The sequence below is a fragment of the Peromyscus maniculatus genome, chromosome 13 (assembly GCF_049852395.1).
Source record: "Peromyscus maniculatus bairdii isolate BWxNUB_F1_BW_parent chromosome 13, HU_Pman_BW_mat_3.1, whole genome shotgun sequence".
NCBI lineage: Eukaryota > Metazoa > Chordata > Mammalia > Rodentia > Cricetidae > Peromyscus > Peromyscus maniculatus.
The window spans coordinates 58974730-58996768 of NC_134864.1; the positions used below are offsets into that span (position 1 = coordinate 58974730).

The 22039-nt window shown below is 48.0% G+C and overlaps 1 protein-coding gene across 1 annotated transcript in view; it reads left to right on the forward strand.

Annotated features, from left to right (window-relative positions):
• Window positions 1-22039, forward strand: part of Rftn2 (raftlin family member 2) — a 74847-nt gene that overhangs the window by 47156 nt on the left and 5652 nt on the right. Inside the window, exons 9-10 of the mRNA XM_076550367.1 lie at window positions 1126-1229; window positions 12671-12749. Of these exons, the coding sequence (XP_076406482.1) occupies window positions 1126-1229; window positions 12671-12749 (183 nt within the window). The remainder of the gene's footprint in view (window positions 1-1125; window positions 1230-12670; window positions 12750-22039) is intronic.

Here is a 22039-nt window from a genome sequence, read left to right on the forward strand (position 1 = left end):
CTGAACCCAGATAGTCCAATGTCATCAAAAAAGAATGGACAAAATTCTCCCATACGCTTTACCCATGTTTTCAAGCATTTTAGTAAAATAACAACAACAACAAAAATTGTCTACACCAAAATAAAAGTAGGGTCCCCCAAATCTGAGATACTAGCCCCAAACACAACCCCCTGATGCTGAAATCCTCACTTCAAAAATGCCTTGATAATTGATTGGAAATAATAATTCAGTCACAACTAGTCTTTAAACTCACAGCGATCAACATGATGCACTGTTTTCAACCTTATGAATTGGTTTCTGAAGTAAAAACATCCACAAGTTTTCTCACACATGCCAAGCCAGATATGTGCACCCAGCACTGTCCTTTATAATCAGAGATGGCATTGTTGCTGGGGTTGTGCATTTATGAATTCAGATGTCACAGACCACTGCCCTTGAGGTGGCCAGATACCTTCAGGTGTATCTATTGCGTGTATGAGGCCCTCACGGACAGGGTCTTTCAAGGAAATGCTTTGACTTTCTGGCCTTACAAAGGCCATAGAGGACAGAACTCATTTGCATGGAAACTGGAAACCCCACTGAAGGGGTTGTGGAAAGATATGGGTGATAAGTAAAGCTGCACGTGACAACCAGTTCCAGTGAGGCAAGAACAGAGACCACACATCCAGGCCGGGTCAGCTTTGCTGCCCTCTCCTGAGACCCCGAATCCAGGCCCGGTCAGCTTCGCTGCCCTCTCCTGAGACCCCGAATCCAGGCCCCTTCAGCTTTCCTGCCCTCTCTCATCCTCAAATCCCAATCCCTAGACTACTGTTGCTGAACTTACTTTGTAAGTAAGCTTCGTGGAACCGATGCCCTAAGGCGCTTTTTTAAAAAACGCGGGTTCCCAAGTTCCCCAGGTTAGAATCTGAAAACCATGGCTTTCCCAGGCACAAAGAACGACTGAATAGCCACTGTCCCGCTGCAAGAAGGCGGCAGTTGCAGATGAAGTCCTGGAGGCTGCAGCCCCGGGACGCTGTACCACTGGACAGAGAACCGCTGCATCACCCCCCCACCCCCTCACCCTAGCTCCTGTGCGGGCCGCTCTCTCTGCCCTTAGACTGGCAGCTCTCGTGCTTATTCACGCAGGGCTGCGAAATCAAAACGGACTATGGCCCTCTGCTGCACACCCTGGCTGAATTCGGATGGCTCCTGACCAGCGTGCTGCCCACGCCGATACTGAAACACGACAGGTAACGCCCACCTACCCTCGCCCACACATTTCCTTCTAAAGTCCGTTCCTCTGTGGCGTCGATAGCCCATGCCTGCGGAAAGCCCGTGAGAACCACTTCTGGGAGGGTCAGCAGACCCAGTCCCTTGGTGACACAGATGTGTGCACGGCCGATCTCGTCTCTCTGTGCAGCACTGTCCCCTCGACCAGCCAGGCTTCCGGCCGATGGGCTGGGCAGGCAGGAAGAGGAGCTTAGCTGCCTTGCAAAGCACTGGCCCCAGTGTGGCCGGTTAGCTGGCACCTGCACTGTGACTTTGCTTGAACGCCTGCATTTTTTTTTTTTTTTTTGGTTTTGGTTTTTCGAGATATGGTTTCTCTGTGTAGCTTTGCGCCTTTCCTGGAACTCGCTCTGCAGCCCAGGCTGGCCTCGAACTCACAGAGATCCACCTGCCTCCGCCTCCCGAGTGCTGGGATTAAAGGTGTGCGCCACCGCCCCCGGCCAAACGCCTACATTGAAACCGGAATGCCAGTAGCTCCCAAGTGAGCACTTCCCTTCCTCCCATCCCGTGCTCACTGGCTTGCTTAGGGAAGAAGGTTTGAGTCACCATGCTTGAATCGGTTAATTTTTTCAAGAGGCCGACTGATTCTTGCGTGTAAGATGCTTCTCTGTGTATAAGATGCACTTCCCTCTGCCCTCACTGCTGTCCTGAACGTGACTGCCCTGGCTGGCTGGGCCAGTGACTACTTACCTCAGGTGGCACAGTGACCCCGGGGGGCCTTGTCATCACGGCTTCATGTTCCCAGTGACCAGCGTGTGTGTGACTAAGAGCAGGTGCGGGCACCCCCTCGTCCCTGGTCTCCCTCATCTCCGCCGGTCCTCCTTTTTCCCCTTAGCAGGCTGTGACTGACCGGGCTTTAGGACAAGCCACACTTTTTTTCAAGTGGACAGAGGTATCAGGGACATAGTGAGACACTCAGGCTTAAAGACCACGCGAGGAGTGGGGGAGATAAGCAAACAGCTCATCCATTTTCCTTCCCGGAGATCTGAAGGAACTGTTCTCACGCTGACTCCCTAAAACATTCCCTAACCTTCCTCACCGGCCATACCTGCCAAATCTCGGTCAGCAGTAGCCCTGTGTAAACTACCACGAGAGCCCACAGACACAAAGGCTGCAGGGCCACCCAGTGGACAGCCAGCAGCTCAGAGGGCGGGACCCTGGTATGGGCATCAACCCAACTTCCTCAAATCCGTGGACATTTGAGAGATTCAGGGGCTTCCGGGAGACTAAGGAATTCCTCCGCCCAAGCCACGGGTCTGCATCCCATGTTTCACACGCACCTTCTGAACACCCAGTGTGTCTGCAGCCCTCAACTCGGTGTTTGTTTGTTGATGGTTGGTTGGCCTCTCTCTCTCTCTCTCTCTCTCTCTCTCTCTTTCTCTCTTTCTCTCTCTCTTTCTTTTGTTTGTTGTTTGTTTTTAAGATAAGGTCTCTCTGTGTAGCCTTGGCTGTCCTGGAACTCGCTCTGTAGACCAGGCTGGCCTTGAACTCACAGAGATCCCCCTGCCCCTGCCTCCGGGGTGCTGGAATTAAATGTGTGCGCCACCACCACGTCTGGCTCCTTTGTCTCCTTCCGATGGTTCCCCTGGTGTCAACTGGCTGATACGGTTAGAATTACAGACCTTCCAAAACGTGTAAATCCTGACCCTCTCCTCCCCTCCTCCCCTAAGGAAAAGTATAATTATTCCTTCCCATTCACTCCGGGACTCCAGCTGGTCTCACTTCTGAGTATTTCCCACAGCACTCTGAATGAATGGGCCGGACATCTGGCAGCCAGCCCACTTGGGCTGGACCACAGAACATGGGCTCCAGTGGCATTTCCTGTATCCGGTCAGGATCAGTTTCGGAATGACGGGACTGAGCCTAAGGGTGGTGGAACTAAAACATGTTGTGACCCCCCAAGTCTACCTTGACGTGGGGGGTAGGTTGTGAAACATGAAGCCGCAGTCAGTCATTTTGTGCCAAACTGCAACCCTGTGCTTTGGAGCAGCCGAATGGTAGTTCTGTAGCCGAGGGAGGGACGGAGAGAGGCACCAAAACTCGACCATCATGCAAACCTCTCCTGCACCCCAGATCCTCTAGGCACTGTGGGAGCATGGAAGTGTGCCTGACTGCCCCGCTCAGGGGGGCTTTTCTTTATTTACTGTTAGAATGGCAGGGGGGGGGCTAAGTGCTCACTAAATATGCATCGTCAAAGAATCCCTTCTGTCATAACTGTTAAGAATCTGGGGGCCCTGGAGAGACGGCTCAGTGGTTGTGAGTACTGCTGCTCTTCCAGAGGAGCCAGGTTTGATTCCCAGCACCCACATCTGTGGCTCCAGTTTCAGTGGACCTGACGCCCTCTTCTGGCCTCCTCGGGCACTGCATGCATGTGGTACATTTATAGACGACAAAACGCCCGTCTATGTAAAATAAATTTTAGACTTTAATTTGTTATGGGTTTTTTTTTTAAAGATTTACTTGTTATTGTGTATACAGTAGAGGGCACCAGATCTCATTACAGATGGTTGTGAGCCACCATGTGGGTGCCGGGAATTGAACTCAGGACCTCTGGAAGGGCAGTCAGTGCTCTTAACCTCTGAGCCAACTCTCCAGCCCATTGTTATGGGTTTTTTAAACTAAGTTTTAGAACTATATTAGAGGATAATCCCAACTTTATAGATTTGGAATGTGCCTAGAAACCCTTGGAAACAGCTTCCCAGTGATACTAGAGTGTATTCAGTTCTTGAGACCATAATAGGAAAGAGGACTAGGTTGCTTTTATTCAGTTTTTATTTATTTTATGTTTTATAATAAATTGACACTCTCTAGTCATTTTTAAATGAAATTAAGAAAGAGTATGTCAATCTACCAGTGAGAGGATGCAGCAGATCCATGCTGTCTGGACCTGAAGTCATGTATATGACGGTCAAGTTTACATTTCATGCTGTGTTGACACATAGCCAGGGGCTTGCATTCTGGTCAGAGCAGGGCAAGCTTATGAATTCTGTCATCTAATACAGTCATTCAGCATAAGGTACTGCGGTCCAAGGGTTCTGTGGAAGTATTAAAAAGAGAGAGATGAGCCGGGCGGGGGTGGCACACGCCTTTAATCCCAGCACTGGGGAGGCAGAGCCAGGCGGATCTCTGTGAGTTCAAGGCCAGCTTGGGCTACAGAGTGAGTTCCAGGAAAGGCGCAAAGCTACACAGAGAAACCCTGTCTCAAAAAACCAAAAAAAAAAAAAAAAAAAAAAGGAGGGAGATGATTATGGATATCAAAAGAAAGCTGGACCCTCAAGTCCCGAGGAGATGAAAGAGCAGCCTCACTGTGTAGTGGATCCTTCCCAAGAATCCGCGCTGACCCCGGGCAGAAGGGAGAGGAAAATGTGCTTGAGCAGCCATCGCCCTGTGCGGGAGGGCAAAGTGTAGCGGTGTCCTGCCCTGGCCTCCTATATTGTTCATTTGTGACTTGGGTCTGAGAACTCGCTGGCCACTTCGTCACTGTGGCAGAAACACCCAAGAAAGCCACCGAGGGAGGGCAGCCTAGCTTCGGCTCCTGGCTGTAGACCTTTCGGTCCTCGCCACTGCTCTGGTGTGGTGGACCAGAGCGGCTCATCTCGGGGACAGTGAGGGGGCGAGTGTGCCCCGGGACAAGACAGCCTTCCCCCGCATGCCAGGCCTTCCTCTCTCCAGCTGTGCCCCGCCTCCTGAGAGTCCATTCAGCCGTGAAGTCAACACCTTCAGGATGCAGCCAGCTCAGGTCCCTCAGGACCACCACCTGGGGACCAAGCTCCAACAGGAGTCTTTTCTGGAGGGACTTCATATCCCAGTCACAACAGATACAAGGTGAAGATGAAGTGTGATGTTGTTCACTGGTAATGGGGGTGGTTGAGGAAAACAAGGATCCGCGCACATGAGGCTAATAAATGAGAGCTATTATTTAGGGCCCTAGTCCTTTAGCAAGACCAAAGTCCTGAGAGGTTGAAATCGGTTGTCCAGGCACGATAGGTTGGCCTGTCCCACATCAGAGCGTTCCAGAAGATAGAAGGCGCGACAGTCCACCGTGGACAAGAGTGTTGCCCAGGATTCCAAGGCAACAAGTCATGTCACAGAGATACAAGTTTACATCCAGAGAGAGAAATGCCACACTCTTCCTTTGGAGGTGTGTGCTCACTCAACGCCATTGTCCCTCAGCAGACCCCTCCTCAGGTGCAGGATCTCAGCTTCCTCTGCTCTTCTGTTGCTTGCGCTGACCCTGAATGGCCCCCACAGGACGGTTCCCCTCATGACACCACATAAGCAGATGCTCAGTGCTCTCAAGGCCGTTACCAGTTCCTAGGCAATGTTCCACCACCGAGGTTCAAGGCAGCAGTCCCATGGAGACCGCATGAGCTGTAACCTACCATCCCTGCTACACCTTTCCCGGGTTTTTACAGCCAGCCTGGAAAAGGGCAGAATGAGGCGGTCCCTTCTTTATTGTCAGGGCGCTATCATGCCAGGAGGCCCGATCCTGTTCCTACTAGAGAAGTCAAGGTGAGAGTCACCAGAAAATTCTTCAAGGAAAATGAACAGTAAAGGACCAGGCTTAAAGGGGAGCTATAGAGAGGGCTCAGTGGTTAAGAGAACTTAATGCTCCTAGAGAGGATTTATTTGTTCTTTTGAGACAAGGTCCCCCCATGTAGACCATGCTGGCCACTCAGGGTCCTCCTGCCTCAGCCTCCTGGGTCCTGGGGTTACAGAGATGGGCCACCATGCCCAGCTTCTTGGTTTTTTTTTTTCTTTTTGATATACACATATTAATACCAAAAAGCAAATCAGGATCATATAGGCAAAGGGACCTTGTGACTCAGCATCTAATTACAAAATTACAAGCTACAATTTAATTCTGTAAATTGATTTTTTTTGTTTGATTCCCCCCCCCCCCCCCCCCGGTTTTTCAAGACAGGGTTTCTCTGTTGTAGCTTTGCACCTTTCCTGGAACTCACTCTGTAGCCCAGGCTGGCCTTGAACTCACAGAGATCCGCCTGCCTCTCCCTCCTGAGTGCTGGGACTAAAGGCGTGTGCCGCCTGCGCTGCCGCCGCCGCCGCCGCCACCACCACCACCACCACCACCACCACCTGGCTATTTGTTTGATTTTTCAGACAGGATCTCACTATGTAACCTTGGCTGTCCTGAAACTCACTATGTAGCCCACGTGGATCCCAAACTCACTGTCTTCTTCCCTCAGCCTCCCAAAACACTGGGATTTACCAGAATGTGCCACCACATCCAGCAATGAAACTTTTTGTTTTTCTTATTTTGAGATTGTTGTTGTTGTTGTTGTTGTTGTTGGTGGTGGTGGTGGTGGTGTGTGTGTGTGTGTGTGTGTGTCTTGTTGCTTTGTTTGTATGTTCATTTGTTTAAGACAAACTCTCGCAGTAGCCCAGGCTGGTGTCAAACTATGTAGCTGAGGCTGGCTTTGAACTCCTGACCCTCCGGCCTCTGTCTCCTAAGTGCTGGAATCAGAGATGAATTCACCACACCAGGTTGAATGCTTAAAAGACTTTTTACCTTGCACATAACTAAGTAGTAGAAGATAAATCCATTCTTTTTGTCTGGCTGGCTTTTGGTGAACCAGTGAGTTTATTATGGTTGCTCACAAGGGAAGCGGATCAGGGATTATTTACAGTCACATGGGTACCTTTCTGACAGCCATATCACTGCCAAAAATCTTCCTTTCCGGGCAGCTGTTTGCTGCCTATCCATCCCCTCCCACTCTGTGGGAGAACGTTGATGCCCCAGTCTGTGGGTCTCCTGCAGGTAATGTGTCTCGGCACCGAGAGTTCCAGAGTGCAATGGTCACGCTATCCCCGGAAGACAGCTGTCCACAGCATTCTACCTTCTCTCCAGTCCTCATGTTCCTTCTCCCACAGCTCGGCAATGTCCTGAGCCTGGGCCTGGGGAGTGATAGGGACGTCCTGTTTGGGGCTGAGCATTCGCGGGTCGCTTTTTCTCAGCGCCTTGGCCAGTTAGGACTCTCTATGAAAGGAAGGCCCTCCCACCAAAGCTGACACTGTGCTGGGCTGTGCTGTGTCTGTTTGTCAAATAACAGTGGTAGCCTCCCCACTGGGCCAATGACCTCTTCATCCATGGGCGTCTAGCTGGTTTACAGTACCAGAAATAAATCCACTATTAACGTGCCCCCTTAAAACGATTGCTGAAGAGATACTTTGTAGTTAAGGGCACTGAATGCTCTTCCAGAGGACCCGGGTTCAGCTCCCAGCACCCACACGGGGGGTGGGGGTGTGTGGGGGGGTGCAACTGCCAAAACACCCATACACACAAGATAAAAACAAATAACAAGGGCCTGCAGAGATGGCTCAGTGGTTAAGAGCACTGGCTGCTCTTCCAGAGGTCCTGAGTTCAATTCCCAGCAACCACATGGTGGCTCACAACCATCTGTAATGAGATCTGGTGCCCTCTTCTGGTGTGTAGAACAATGTATACATGATAAATAAATCTTAAACAAAAAAAAAATCTCAGGAAAGAAACAATGGCTGTGAATAAAACTCATAGGAACGCCCGCAAAGCCTGCTGCCGGCCAAGACGTGGGATTGTGTGGTAGAAAGCTCTTTGCTGTGTGGGGCAGCGTGGGTGCCCGTTATCCTGCCCATTATCCATCCATCCCCTGTGGCCTGCTTGCCTCCCGTCCCTCTTAGCTTGAGCTGGAACCCTCGTGTGCTCCTGTGGAATTTCTGTAAGTGCAAGTACTGGGTCATAGGGCATTTGTCCGGTTCGGCTCCATAAATGCCCAGCCGACACAAACAGGTTCCATCTGGTTCCACTTGCAGCAGCGGGGTAGATGTGTTCCCTTGGCTCAAGCATGAAGTACTGCTGCACTTCAAAATGGCGCCATCCTGGAGAGCGTCCTGTTCGGTGTGGTTTTCGTCTGTGTGTTTCGTTTGGCTTTCTGCTGTTTTTATTGTATGGGTTGGTGTGTGTGCCTGAGTACGTGTCTGTGCACCATGTGAGTGCGGGAGCCACAGAAGTCAGAACTGTAGTTACTAACAGTTGACACCCAGATGGGTGCTGGGACTAGAACCCGGGTCCTCTGAAAGAGCATCAGGTGCTCTTAACCACTGAGCCGTCTCTCCAGCCTCTTTCATTTATAGTTTTAATCATAACTGGGGTTGAGCACATTTTTATCTCATGGGCCACCTGGGTTCTTCGCTCAAGTACATGTTTGAGTCTTTTGCTCACATTGAAGATTGTTTTTATAAATTATTTAAATATAGTAGGTGTGAGTCCTTTATTAGGTATATGGTGCAACTTTCACCATGTCGGTAACTTGTCTGTTTACTCCCTAGTCTATGGTCTGTCTGTCTGTCTGTCTGTCTGTCTGTCTGTCTGTCTGTCTGTCTGTCTCTCTCTCTCTCTCTCTCTCTATATATATATATATATATATATATATATATATATATATATATTCCAGGGTTTCAGGAATGCTAAGCAAGGGATGCAGCACCAAATACACCTTCAGTCCCATGATATCCCACAAAAATAATTTCAAACTAAGTGTCCCTGAAGGCATTATCAAGCTGTATTTAGGACTTTTCACTTTGGAGGTCTTATATGTGGTGTTCTGCTTTCAAATATGGACATAAAACACGCTATTTACTTTTGCGCAACTCTGAATTCGCTTGAATTTTATCTATTTATTTTTGTTTGTTGTTTGTTTTTAAGACAGGGTCTCTCTGCATAGCCCTGGCTGTCCTGAAATTCACTGTACAGACCAGGCTGGCCTTGAACTCACATAGGGCTGCCTGCCGCTGCCTCCATGATGCTGGGGTTAAGGCCACCATGCCTTTTAAAGCAAAGCCTCCAGTGACTCATTTTTGATAAGGTGTTTAAATGTCACAGGGCGTGAATTTCCTCCTGTCGCTTCTTCCTGACATACTCACATCAGGACTTCTAAGTTTCAGCGATCTAATTGCCTTGAGGTGGTGAGGTAGACACTTGTTTTTATTTCATTATTCTCCACTACAATGTACTCTACACATTATAAACTGATATTTTTTGCTTGTTTGTTTGTTTGGTTGGTTGGTTTTTCGAGACAGGGTTCCTCTGTAGCTTTGCGCCTTTCCTGGAACTCACTTGGTAGCCCAGGCTGGCCTCGAACTCACAGAGATCCACCTGCCTCTGCCTCCCAAGTGCTGGGATCAAAGGCGTGCACTGTCAATGCTGCCGCCGTCGCCGCCGCCACCACTGCTGCCACCGCCACCACCACCCGGCTATAAACTGAAATATTAACCAAACCCAATGCTAAATGAGAGCCTGGACTGTTTCAGAAAAGCCTAAACTTACCCACTAATTATAAAGATTTACAGTCAAAAAGCGTCCCCTTTCTTCAGCCAGAGCCTCACAGGGTCATTCGTCCTTGACCCAAAGAAGTGTTCTGGAGTTGTGGAAAGAGTGAGGAGGAGAAAAAGACAGACTCCTTCATTGCATCCTGTGTTCAGCCTTGTCCCACCCTCTAATGGTTGGAGAGAACCCACTCTGAAGGACCCACTTCCTTCCTTGACCTGTGTTTCTCATTCCAGCCTGGTTCTCAAGTATTCACCACCTAGAACATTGTCTAGAAATCTGTCTTCTTTCTCCTATGAACTCTTTTCCTTGAATTTTTTCTCTGAAAGATATTCTTGGTTGATACTCTTTTTTTTATAAAAATTATTTTACACTCCACCCCACATTGTACCAAGTGGATAAAGTCAGTGGAAGTGAATACCCTTCCTTCCTTCCTTCCTTCCTTCCTTCCTTCCTTCCTTCCTTCCTTCCTTCCTTCCTTCCTTCCTTCCTTCCTTCCTATTTATTTCCTGTCATGTGTATGAGTGTTTTACCTGCAAATCCTCCCACAGAGACAAGAAGAGGTCAGATCCTCTGGAACTAGACTTATCAACAGCAGTGAGCCACCATGTGGCGATGGGAACTGAACTCGGGTCCTCTGACAGAACGGCAAGTGCTCTTTACCACTGAGCCAGCCCTCAGTTCTCCAGCTCCAAAAGTCACATACTGTGTTTCTTTGAGTAGGCGCACAGAGGGAGACTCTTATCCTTCCCCGGGCCTTCAGTAACAGTGGAGAACATCAAGGCCATGAGTCTTGGGTTCTGTGACAGGGCTTGGGTCTGAACCCAGGAACTGTCTGGTTCCCACGTCCTGGTTTTTTCCACTGTACCCTATAACTTCCAAACACAGACCCAGTCCATTCTATACGTTAACCCCTTCCCAATAGCACCTCACAATTTGCCCCCCATAGTTACATCATACAAAGTGTTCTGTTCTGAAAGGAAACTGGACTATAAGAAGCCTTTTAAAATTAAAATTGTAGGGGCTGGAGAGACGGCTCAATGGTTAAGAAGCTTTTCTTCCAGAGGTCCTAGGTTCTATCCTTAGCACCCAAACGGCAGCTCACAGCTCTCTGTAACTTCCAGTCTCCTGGAAAACAGTTGAAAAACACCAATGCACATAAAGTAGAAATAAGTATTTTTTAAATAAATAAAAATGAAAGTGTAGCAATCTTCTCGTGACACTTTGGGGGAAGATTTATTTCCCCAATTTCGTGGCACCGGCACCGTAAGTTCGGGTGCTCTGCTAGTGTCCGGTGGCCTGCATGCCGTAGGCCGAGGCTTCCCACACTTCCAGAACAGAGAGAGAGCTCGGAATCAGTTGCAGCCAATAGTAAGGTTTTGTTGCAGTCCTTTGCATAATAAACGTTGTCACTGAGTAACTTTAGCGGCAAACCCTCCTCCCCACAAACCCAAGGAGGCTGGAAAGCGCATCAGAGGAATACCACCCTGAGTCGTCTTTGGTGAGGGGTGATGTACCATGATGACAGCTAAGTAAGGAGACTTCTGATACCAAGGCCTGGCTACAAAGAGGCTTCGGAAATGAACGGAACCGCCTGTGGCTGGACCGTCTCCGTGGAAGACGCATACAAATCCCCCACATGTGGCTCCCAAACTTAGACTCTGATTGGACAGTGCATACCGAGAGACTGAAATCATACTTCCTGACCTCATAATCTCATTCCTCAGAACTTATCTTAAGGAAATAATTCATGAGAGAAAGATTATGTGTATTTTTTTTATGGTTTAGAACTATCAGGAAACCAATTTTCCAAAACTAAAGGGAAATGGTACATTCCAGTGCCTTCATTCTTTGAAGATCTTAGACATCCCTTAAAAATACCATCACCATATGCAAGGAAATGTAAATATACGGCAGTCACAGACATGCAAAAACTGCAGGTCTGAGAGGCTCAGGAGAGAAAACAAAGAAAGAGAAAAATTTTGCTAAACTGGTGAGATTATAATCAAAAGTAGGTTTGGTTTTTTGTAATGACTATGTTAAAAGAGTGTTTAATTAGTTTAAATTTTTATTTTATTTTATTTATGTGTGTGTATATGTCTGTGTGAACGAATGTCACATGTGTGCAAGCACCCGCCTTGGAGAGAAGAAGACATCAGATCCCTACAGGCTGGAGTACAGGGGATTTTTAGCCACCTGATATGGGTGCTGGGAAATGAACTCAGGTCCTCTGCAAGAGGACCCATGCTTTTTAAAATTTCTTTGAGATTTATTTGAAGGTGTGTGAGTATTTTCCCTGCATTTATGTGTATTGTGTAAATGCATGCCCGCAGGGGCCAGAAGAGGGCATCAGATCCTCTAGAACTGGAGTTAGAAGCAGTTGTAAGCTGCCATGTCTGTTTTGGGAATTGAACCCGGTCCTCAGGGAAAACCAGCCAGTGTTCTCAACACTCAGCCTTCTCTCCGGCCCCAGCAGTGCCCATTCTAATGGCAGAGTCAACCCTCAAAGTTCTTGTTTAATTTGCATATGTCCTATTAATATGTATATGTTTTGCCTGTATGTTTGTGTGTGAACCATGTGCCTACCTGACGCCCATGGAGACTGAAAGAGGCATTGGATCCCCTAGAACTGGAGTTATGGCCGATAGCGAGCCACCGTGTGGGTGCTGGGAATCGAACCCAGATCCTCCGGAAGAGCAGCAAGTGCTCTAAACCACTGATCTCTCCAACACTGCCCCCCCCCACCTCCACCACCCGCTTAATTAATTTTTTAATAGGAGGGTTTTTTCTTTTTGTTTTTCCAATGCAATTTATATAGACTCATTTTCATAATTATTTGGGGATCAGAAGATTACCCTACAGAAGATATATGTGGGCCATCCTAGACAAATGTAAATATAGATTTTTACATTATAGAGAAAATTGCTAATTCTATAGAACAAAGTGGGATGACACATGTGTACGGAAATACACAGAAATCCTTTCATTGGTTTCTTAACTTCAAAACGTAATCGAAAGTTCTCTAGGATTAAAAGACAATTCCTCATTCACAAACACTAACCTTACTGTTTTATCTTGCAGTGAAGGGAATTTGGCTACAAAGCAGGTCGTATTTCTCCAAAGGCCAGCGGTGTGGAGTTCAGCTGCCCAGACCCCAGAAGTAAGTAAAATTCACCAATTTTGACTTTGTAAATAAGACATGATAGTAAAGCTCTCTTTATCATTCTAAATACGACTGCAGACCCAACATGGGAACAGTCTCCTAAAGAAGGACGTAAAAAAGAAACTGACTGGTTCCCCCAGAACCCATCCATTGTAGGAGGAGAAAAGTGACTCCCTAGAACTGCCCTCTGGCGCACACACCTGCCATTGGCCTGCACTCACACACATATGCACTCACACACATATGCACTCACACACATATGCACTCACGTACAATCATTAATCAAGTAAAATTTTTGATTGTCCTTAAAAAGCAAGGACATATGCCTGTCTACCTTCCAGCAACATGGCACAGTTCTGAAGACTATTCAAATGCGCTGTTCCAACAAGCAGCCCTGGTCGTGAGGACCATTTTGAGCTGCAGACGATCTGTCTGCCTCTTTCTTCTGCCATAGAATGGCGTGTACTTCGCTTTATGGAGGCTGCAGGTTCTCGGTCTGTGTACACATCCGCTCTCCCCTGCCAGAAAGAAACTGATGACTAGAGACGACTCTCTCTGACTTGAATCTACCAAAACAACCCTTGATAAAATAATCCCAGGCCTCCGTTATTTTCCCATGTGAGCAGCTTCCCATTAACGGCTTCCCTGGAAGCTCAGGCCTTTCCCTTGGCCATTCACTTGCTCACAGCAGCCCGTCAGCCTCTGTAACGGCTGCCCTGAGCTCAAAGTGCCTGAGTTTGCAAAAACCTGCTCAAGGTCAAGAGGTTATCTTGACCTCTGACAGCGTGCCGACACTTCTATACTGTCTCAACTGACATTGTCCAGCCTTTTTTTTGGGAGGGGGGAGGTTGGGAGGAATCAGACAGGGTCTCACTATGTAGCCTTGGCTGTCCTGGACCTCGCTTTGTAGATCAGGCTGGCCTTGAGTTCATAGAGATTGAGCTGCCTCTGCCTCTGGAGAGCTGGGATTAAAGTCCTGGACCACCACACCGGGCTGTCATCTGGCTTCTTACTGAGTGGGTTACAGAGGATGAGGTCCCTTACTCTCGTGGTTTTGAAGCTAGAACCTTGACCGGAGGAAGACTGCACTGATAAAGCCCAGCTTGGGTTTTCAGATCAGTTTGGAGCAAGGTTGACTGGCTGCGTGAGTTAGTAGGGTGAGAGGTAGGCAGTGGACAGGAAGATGGGAGGTGGGAAAGGAGAGCCAGCACCTAGAAAAATGACCCCGCACCTCACGGAGGATGATGCTGACTCCTGAGTTTATTACGAAATATTCTGTGGAGAAACAGCAAGGCTAGCCCTGAGAGAATGGCCAGGAAGGTTTTGTCCTGGTTCGGGTTACCGTTGCTGGGATAAAACACCATGACCAGGGGCTGGAGAGATGGCTCAGTAGTTAAGAGCACTGACTGCTCTTCCACAGGACCCAGGTTCAATTCCCAGCACCCACATGGTAGCTCACAACTGTCTGTAACTCCAGTTCCAGGGGACCCGACACCCATGGCAAAACACTAATGCACATAAAATATAAATAAATAAATTAAAAAAAAAAAACACCATGACCAAAAGCAAGTTGGGGAGGAAAGGGTTTATTTGGCTTACACTTCCACATCACTGTTCATCATTAGAGGAAGTCAGGACAGGAACTCAAGCAGGGCAGGAACCAGGAGACAGGAGCTGATGCAGAGGCCATGGAGGGAGCTGCTTACTGGCTTGTTCAGCCTGCTTTCTTATAGAACCCAGGACCACCAGCCCAGGGATGACACCACCCACATGGGCTACCCACTCCCCATCAATCACTAAGAAAATGCTCAGCCGGGTGGCAGTGGTGCACACCTTTAATCAGGAGGCAGAGGCAGGTGGATCTCTGTGAGTTCGAGGCCAATCTGATCTACACAATAAGTTTCCAGGACAGCCAAGGCTACACAGAAAAACCCCTGTCTTGAAACAACCCCCCCAAAAGAAGGAAAGACAGGAAGGAAGGAAGAAAGGAAGGAAGGAAGGAAGGAAGGAAGGAAGGAAGGAAGGAAGGAAGGAAGGAAGGAAGGAAGGAAAGGGAAGGAAAGAAGGAAGGAAGGAAAGGGAAGGAAAGAAGGAAGGAAGGAAGGAAGGAAGGAAGGAAGGAAGGAAGGAAGGAAGGAAGGAAGGAAGGAAGGAAGGAAGGAAGGAAGGAAGAAGGAAAATACCCTACAGGCTTGCCTGCAGCCTGATATGGTGGAAGCATTTTCTCAGTTGAGGCTCCCTCCTCTCAGATGACTCTAGCTTGTGTCAAGTTGACATAAAACTATCCAGCACAGGTTTCACTCTTCCTTCTTCCACACAGCAACTTTATCATCATGTAACAAACTTTCTTTCCTATTTCTAACATTCTTCAAGGGGTCGCCATGTTGATAGAAGGGCCACACTCATCATAGCCCCCGCGAGACTTGGATTAATGGCGGGCAGGCCATGCAGTTGTGTCGGAGTCCAAGTCTTCAACTTCAGTCTTTTCTTAGAATTGATAGCAGTTTCTTGATGCCTTGAAAATGCTTAGACTCCTTCTCCAACTTGAAAGTCTAGAGCTGAGGATACATCTCAGTGGTAGAGCATCAACCTGGCAGGCATGAGGCTCCAGATTCAGTTCCAAATATTAGAGAGAGAGAGAGAGAGAGAGAGAGAGAGAGAGAGAGAGAGAGAGAGAAGAAGAAGAAGAAGAAGAAGAAGAAGAAGAGGAGGAGGAGGAGGAGGAGGAGGAGGAGGAGGAGGAGGAGGAGGAGGAGGAGGACGAGGACGAGGACGAGGACGAGGACGAGAAAGGAAGGGAGGGAGGGAGGGAGGGAGAGAGAGAGAGAGAGAGAGAAACAAAGAAAGAAAGAAAACAAGACTTCTGGGTACTATGCTTCTGCAGGATGCGATAGAGGAGAAGAGTCGGGACAAGGTTCCACTCCAGAGAAATGAGGGAAAGTGTCCAGAGTTCACAGAGGGAGCAAGGACATCTGGAAAGTGTGGAAGGGGTGGGGCACGGTGAGGAGAAAAAGGCCGGGGTGAGATTTAGAAAATCTTCCTCAGAGCCGGGAGGGGATGGCGCATGCCTTTAATCCCAGCACTCAGGAGGCAGAGCCAGGCGGATCTCTGGGAGTTCGAGGCCAGCCTGGGCTACAGAGTGAGTTCCAGGACAGGCACCAAAGCTACACAGAGAAACCCTGTCTCGAAAAACCGAAAAGGAAAAAGAAAATCCTCCTCAGGAAGAGGCCCTGGGCGTGGCTGCCCCTGGCTGAGTTCCACAGCCTCCCCCCCCCACACACACACACACCAGGACTTGGGTCTCCAGATATTACAGTCTTCCTAGTGTCCCCTGGCCCCCCAGTACTGCCAGAAGCAAGTGCCAGATAAAGTGCGTGGGCTGGCTCACGGCCAGGAGCACACGGGGTGGACAGAGATGGTCTGTGGCACTTGCTGCTGAATCTACAGAGAAAGTGTGACGTGGGAGCCCAAGACTGAGGCTCACCAGTCAGCAGTGTGAGCACCTCACCATACAGAATGACTAGCCATCAGTCCCCGACCTTGAAATCCTCAGCCTCCTGCCTCTCCTGCAGGGGTGCGGGAGTCCCTACCACCGCTGCCGGACAAGCACCTTCCAACAGAGCTGCACCCCCAGCCCCGTCTTAAAACAATTTGTATTAGCAAAACTAGAGAACATTTAGAATGGACATTAGGGGGAAATGTTAGCAAAAGTTAGGAAAGATCTCAGACATAATCGCAAATCCATGATGCATTAAACATTGATGAATTAGATTTCATCACAATTAAAAACCTGTGCTGCGTGACTGATCCCACCAAAAGAATGAAAAGATAACCCACAGACCACAAAGGAACCTTGGATCCCATGGGTAGCAATGGGCTGTATCAAGGACGCCCAAATACCAACAGTAAGAAGACAACACGATTACCAGTGGGGACGTGTACAGAAGACATAGATACACGAAAAGATGCCTTCGCCATTAGTTATGGGAGAGCAAATGTACCCACGATGAGATGCCACCATGCATGTATTACGTAGTCGTTGCTGGGAAGGCTGCAAGCAATCAGCCACTCTAGAAGATGGGCTGGCCACTTCTCATGACTTCAACACACACACATGACTCAGCAATCCCCTTCCTGGGTGTTTACACTAGAGATACACACACGCGCACACACACACACACACGTGTATACACAAATATTTATAGTCATCCTAGTCATAACTGCCCCAAGCAGGGAAAAGCTTGTATCTTCAATAGCTAAACAATAATGGTGCAGCCACACAATTAAACTCAGACCTAAGAAATGAGCCCGGGATAAGAACAGTAACTTGCCTGGATCTCACAGGTGTTAGACTGAAGCCAGTCCCCAGAGGTTACAGACTGTATTATTCCATTCCATCCTCTACTGCGATGTAGAGAACAGATCAGTGGTCTGGATTAGGTGAACCGTGTGATGGGAGGATGCGCAGGAAAATTTGGGAGATGTGTGGAACTGTTGTGGTGTTCGTTAAAGCCCGTAGAAAGGTGCAGCCAAATGTCAGTTTTATAGCACAGGCATTTTAAAAAATTAAAATCCCAGGCCCAGTGAAATGGCTTAGCAAATAAAGGTGCTTGCTGCCAAGTCTGACAGGCTGCCTGAGTTTGCTTTCCCAGGACCCACATGGTGGGAGAAAAGAACTGACTCCCAGAAGCTGACCTTTACTCAGTTGACATACATGCGCGCGCGCGCACACACACACACACACACACACACACACACACACACACACAAACTTCCACACTGGGCATCATAGCGTTTGCTTGTAGCCCCAGTGTCCTGCTTTGCTTTTGGTTTCTGTGAAAAAGTACTAACCAAAACCACCTTAGGGGAGGCTTACACTTCCATGCCAGTCTGTCATTGGGGACTCCCTGCAGGAGCTCACACGGGACCTGTAGAGACCATGGAAGAACACTGGCTGGCTCCCTCTGGCTTCCTCAACGGTCTTCCTTATACAGCCCAGGCCCACCTGCCCAGTAATGGCTCCCCCCACAAGGAATGGGCCCTCCCACATCAATTAACAATTAAACAAGTCCCCCCCCCCAGACCCTCCCACAGGCCAATCTCATGGAGGTAATTCCTTAGCGGAGGGTCCTCCTCCCCAGGTGTGTCAAGTTGACAGCTGAAGCTATCTACGACATTCTACACAAACAAACATGTCACTTTAGACCATAACCTTCCCTTCTTATTTGTCCCCAAGATCATGTTAGTAGTAATAGCACAATATAAAACACAGCACAACTTTGAAAATCTCAGTGTTTGAAAAAGCCCATCATTTAGCTTGGTGTGGTGGCATATGCCTTTGATCCCAGCATGCACTCCGGAGGCAGAGGCAGGTAGGTGAACTCTGTGAGTTCAAGGCCAGCCTGGTCTACAGAGTGAGTTCCAGGACAGCCAGGGCTACACAGAGAAACCCTGTCTCGAAAAACTAATTTTCTGTTTCTTTTGGAAAGTCAAATAAAACTCATAGATTTTTTTTAAATTATCTAGAAACATCTATTTCAGTTTTTTTTAAAAAAAGTTTGCCCATATCATTTATAAAAGACAAAAGGCCACTTAAAACTATTTGGTTTCTGGGACTGGGGAGATGTCTCAGTGGTTAAGAGCACTGTGCTCTTCCAGAGAACCCACATTTGGTTCCCAGCACTGCTTTGGGCAGCTTATAACCACATGCAAACTGTAGCTACATGGAGTCTGGCCCCTTCCTCTGCAGTCTACAAACACCTGTACACATGTACACAGGGACATAATTTGTTTTGTTTTGGTTTTCAAGACAGTGTTTCTCTTTGTAGCCCTGGCTGTCCTGGAACTTGCTCTGTAGATCAGGCTGGCCTTGAACTTAAAGATCTGCTGGGCTCTACCTCCTGAGTGCTAGGATTAAAGGAGTGTGCCACCACTGCCTGGCTATAGAGACATAATTATAAAATAATTTTTTAAAAAGTCTTTAAAAGCATTTGGCTTCTACAAACTCAGAATAGAACTCTCATCCATCATAGTCTCCAGAGCTGACAGCAAACCATGGAAAGAACTATGAGGGCTTGAAGTAGGAAGGACAGACAGCGCCTGGTCCCCTCTCCAGGTCTCCATTTCCTTTATAAAATATGAATGGCATTGGCACACACCACAGGGATGTCAGGGTTTGCTTTGAAAATGTATCTGAATGTGTCTGGTGCCATGACTGGCAGTATGAGAGGTTGTGATTATTTTTGCAGGAATGTTTTTCTTTCAACACCAATCATTAAATTCTGCTATTGGTATAAAGAGACTGGAGAAAACCCAGGAAAGCCAAATGGCCCTGTATTTTCTCCAACTAAAAGACCGCCAAGCTGTAATACAGAAATGTAGCTTATCAATCAGTTTTGATGTTCCAAAACCTACACACACCTATGAAGCAGCAAATATTTAATTAGGTGGTGGGCACTTATTATTCTCATTTTATATTTTTTTACATACTTGGAATTTTTCGTAATTGGGAAGTTAGAGGAAATTAAGTGAAAAAAATCAGTCATCAACAGCATTTTTCCATGTTGATTGTTAATTAGTAAACAACTAGTTACTAAGCTGTTCCAGCAACAGTTACGGTGGCCAGTGAGGTGGCTTAGGGGCAAAAGCACCTGCTGCCAGGCCTACCAACTTGGGTTCTGTGGCAGTTTCAATGTCACTGGCCCCCATAAGCTCAAAGGGAGTGGCACTATTAGGAGGTGTAGCTTTGGTGGAGTGAATATGGCTTTGTGAGAGGAAGCGTGGCACTGTGGGAGCAGGCTCTGAGGTCTCCTATGCTCAGGATACTGCCCAGTGTCTCAGTCAACTTCCTGTTGCCTGCAAGATGTAGGACTCTCAGCTCCTCCTCCAGCACCATGTCTGCCTGCACGCTGCCATGTCCCGCCGTGATGACAGTGGACTGAACCTCTGAAACTGTAAGCCAGCCCCAATTAATGTTTTCCTTTGTAAGAGTTGTCATGGTCATGGTGTCTCTTCCCAGCAATAGAAACCCTGACTAAGACAAGTCAATCCCTGAACAAGAGGGAACAAGAAAGAACCAACCCTACAAAGTTGCCCATGTCTTCCACAGGGACACCATGGCATGCGCAGCATAAATAAACCAACCAACCCCATAAAAAGTGACTCCAACACAGGAGATGACTCTTGCAAAATCTAAAGATAGGCAGGTACCCGGGGTGAGGGTGGGGCTTTCATGACCTGGATCAGCCTTGCCACCCTCTGAATTGGGCTCTTCCCTACAGACCCAGGGTTCCTTTGCCAGTTGGTACCATGCTCAGCAACAGATACAGGAAAGTGGAATTCCAAGTATATACCTCAGGCAATGACTTCCCGATGGCAGACATCGTTTCTCCTCACATCAATTTGACCTGAACTCCTCTATCTCTCCATATCCACTTCCAAAGGAGGCTGGAGATGTGACTTCTGTGTTGATACCACAGTGAAACATCATATGCTCAAACACTGTGGGATGTTGGTGGGAGGGAGTTCTGTTATTAGAAGAAAAATGGAGGGGCTGGCCCCTGGAAGACAGGCAGTGTTTTGGTTTAGCTTGATTTTTGCAGTGTGGATGCATTTTTATTTAAATTAATTTTTTTTAAGTTGTACATAATTTTTTTAAGATTCATTTTATTTTATGAGCATGAATGTTTTGCGCTCATGTGTATAAGTGCATGCCTGGTGTTCATGGAAGCCAGAAGAGGGCATCCTTGGAACTAGAGTTACAGACTATTGTGAACCACACCACAGGTGCTGGGAGCCAAACCTTGTCCTCTGCAAGAGCAGCAAGTGCTCTTAACTGCTGAGCCGTGTCTCTAGCTCCTGGCACATAAAAATTTTAAAGTGTGTGTGTATGTGTGTGTGTGTGTGTGTGTGTGTGTGTGTAGGAGTACAATGTGATGCCTCAATGCACATATACATTGTATAACTTTTAAATCAAGTTAGGATATCTACCTTTTCCAATATTTATCATTTATTTATGGTGAAAACATGGAAATCCTTTTTGAGATCTAATGTACAGTCATCCAACTGGGCCACAGCAGGCCAGAACTTCCTGACCTAACAATCTTACTGCCCATTGGTCAATCTTTCCCCATCCCTTCCTCCTCCTGTGCTCTCTCAAGCTCCCGGTGGACATTATTCCACTTTCCCTTAGCCCAGCACTGGCAGGAATAGTGCTGTTCCCTTTATCCACTCATCAGCCCACGCACTCAGGTGGTTCCCACTCTTGGCTCTTGTGACAAGCAGGGCAATAAACATGGGGGCCAGAGTAAGGCCTTAAACATGGGGTGTGCCAGGCAGTGGTGGTGCACGCCTTTAATCCCAGCACTCAGGAGGCAGAGCCAGGTGGATCTCTGTGAGTTCGAGGCCAGCCTGGTCTACAGAGTGAGATCCAGGACAGGCACTAAAGCTACACAGAGAAACCTTGTCTCAAAAAACCAAAACAAAACAAAACAAACAAAAAGAAATTTAAGAGTGGAAAGTTGTAAGACTTTAGAGATAAGAGACTTTGTGATCAATTGCTTGTGCAGTAGCAGAAGTTGTTCCAACCTGAGAGAATTTGGAACTCGAGTGTGCCACCTTTGGCCATCGGGCTGTGCTGAGGCCAAACCCAAGCCGTTTTCAGGAAGACAGTGAGGCTTTAAGAAAAATCTTTGAATCTGAGACAGGAATTGAGTCCAACAAGAAAAGGAGGAAGGGTCACAAAAGAGAACTCCGCCTTAGGGAGAGTTAGACAGCTAAGAGACAACAGAGAATAATGAATAATGTAGCCATAAGGGACAAGGAAGAGGACGCAGGAACTCCACCAGAGAGAGGTCACAATATCACAGAAGCCGCCAGGATGTAGAGAAGCTTCGAGACTTAGCAGGCAGCTCCTATGGGAGGCCAGGAAAGTCACAAAGTATAGACCCTAGAGGACACTAGGAGAGGCGGAACAGGCTCCACGGAGAGACAGAACAGGCTCCTAGGAGAGACAGAACAGGCTCCCAGGAGAGACAGAACAGGCTCCTAGGAGAGACGGAACAGGCTCCTAGGAGAGACAGAACAGGCTCCTAGGAGAGATAGAACAGGCTCCTAGGAGAGATAGAACAGGTAGCTCCAAGGGGAAGGGGGAACGGAAAAGGTCACAGACCCAGGAGCATGGAGGCAGCTCCTAGGGGGAGGTGAGGAAGTTCTAGAAAAGAGCTGAGAGAAGTCTGAGGGAGCAGAGGCCTTAAGTGTCGTGGTCACAAGAATTTCAATCCAGGGCG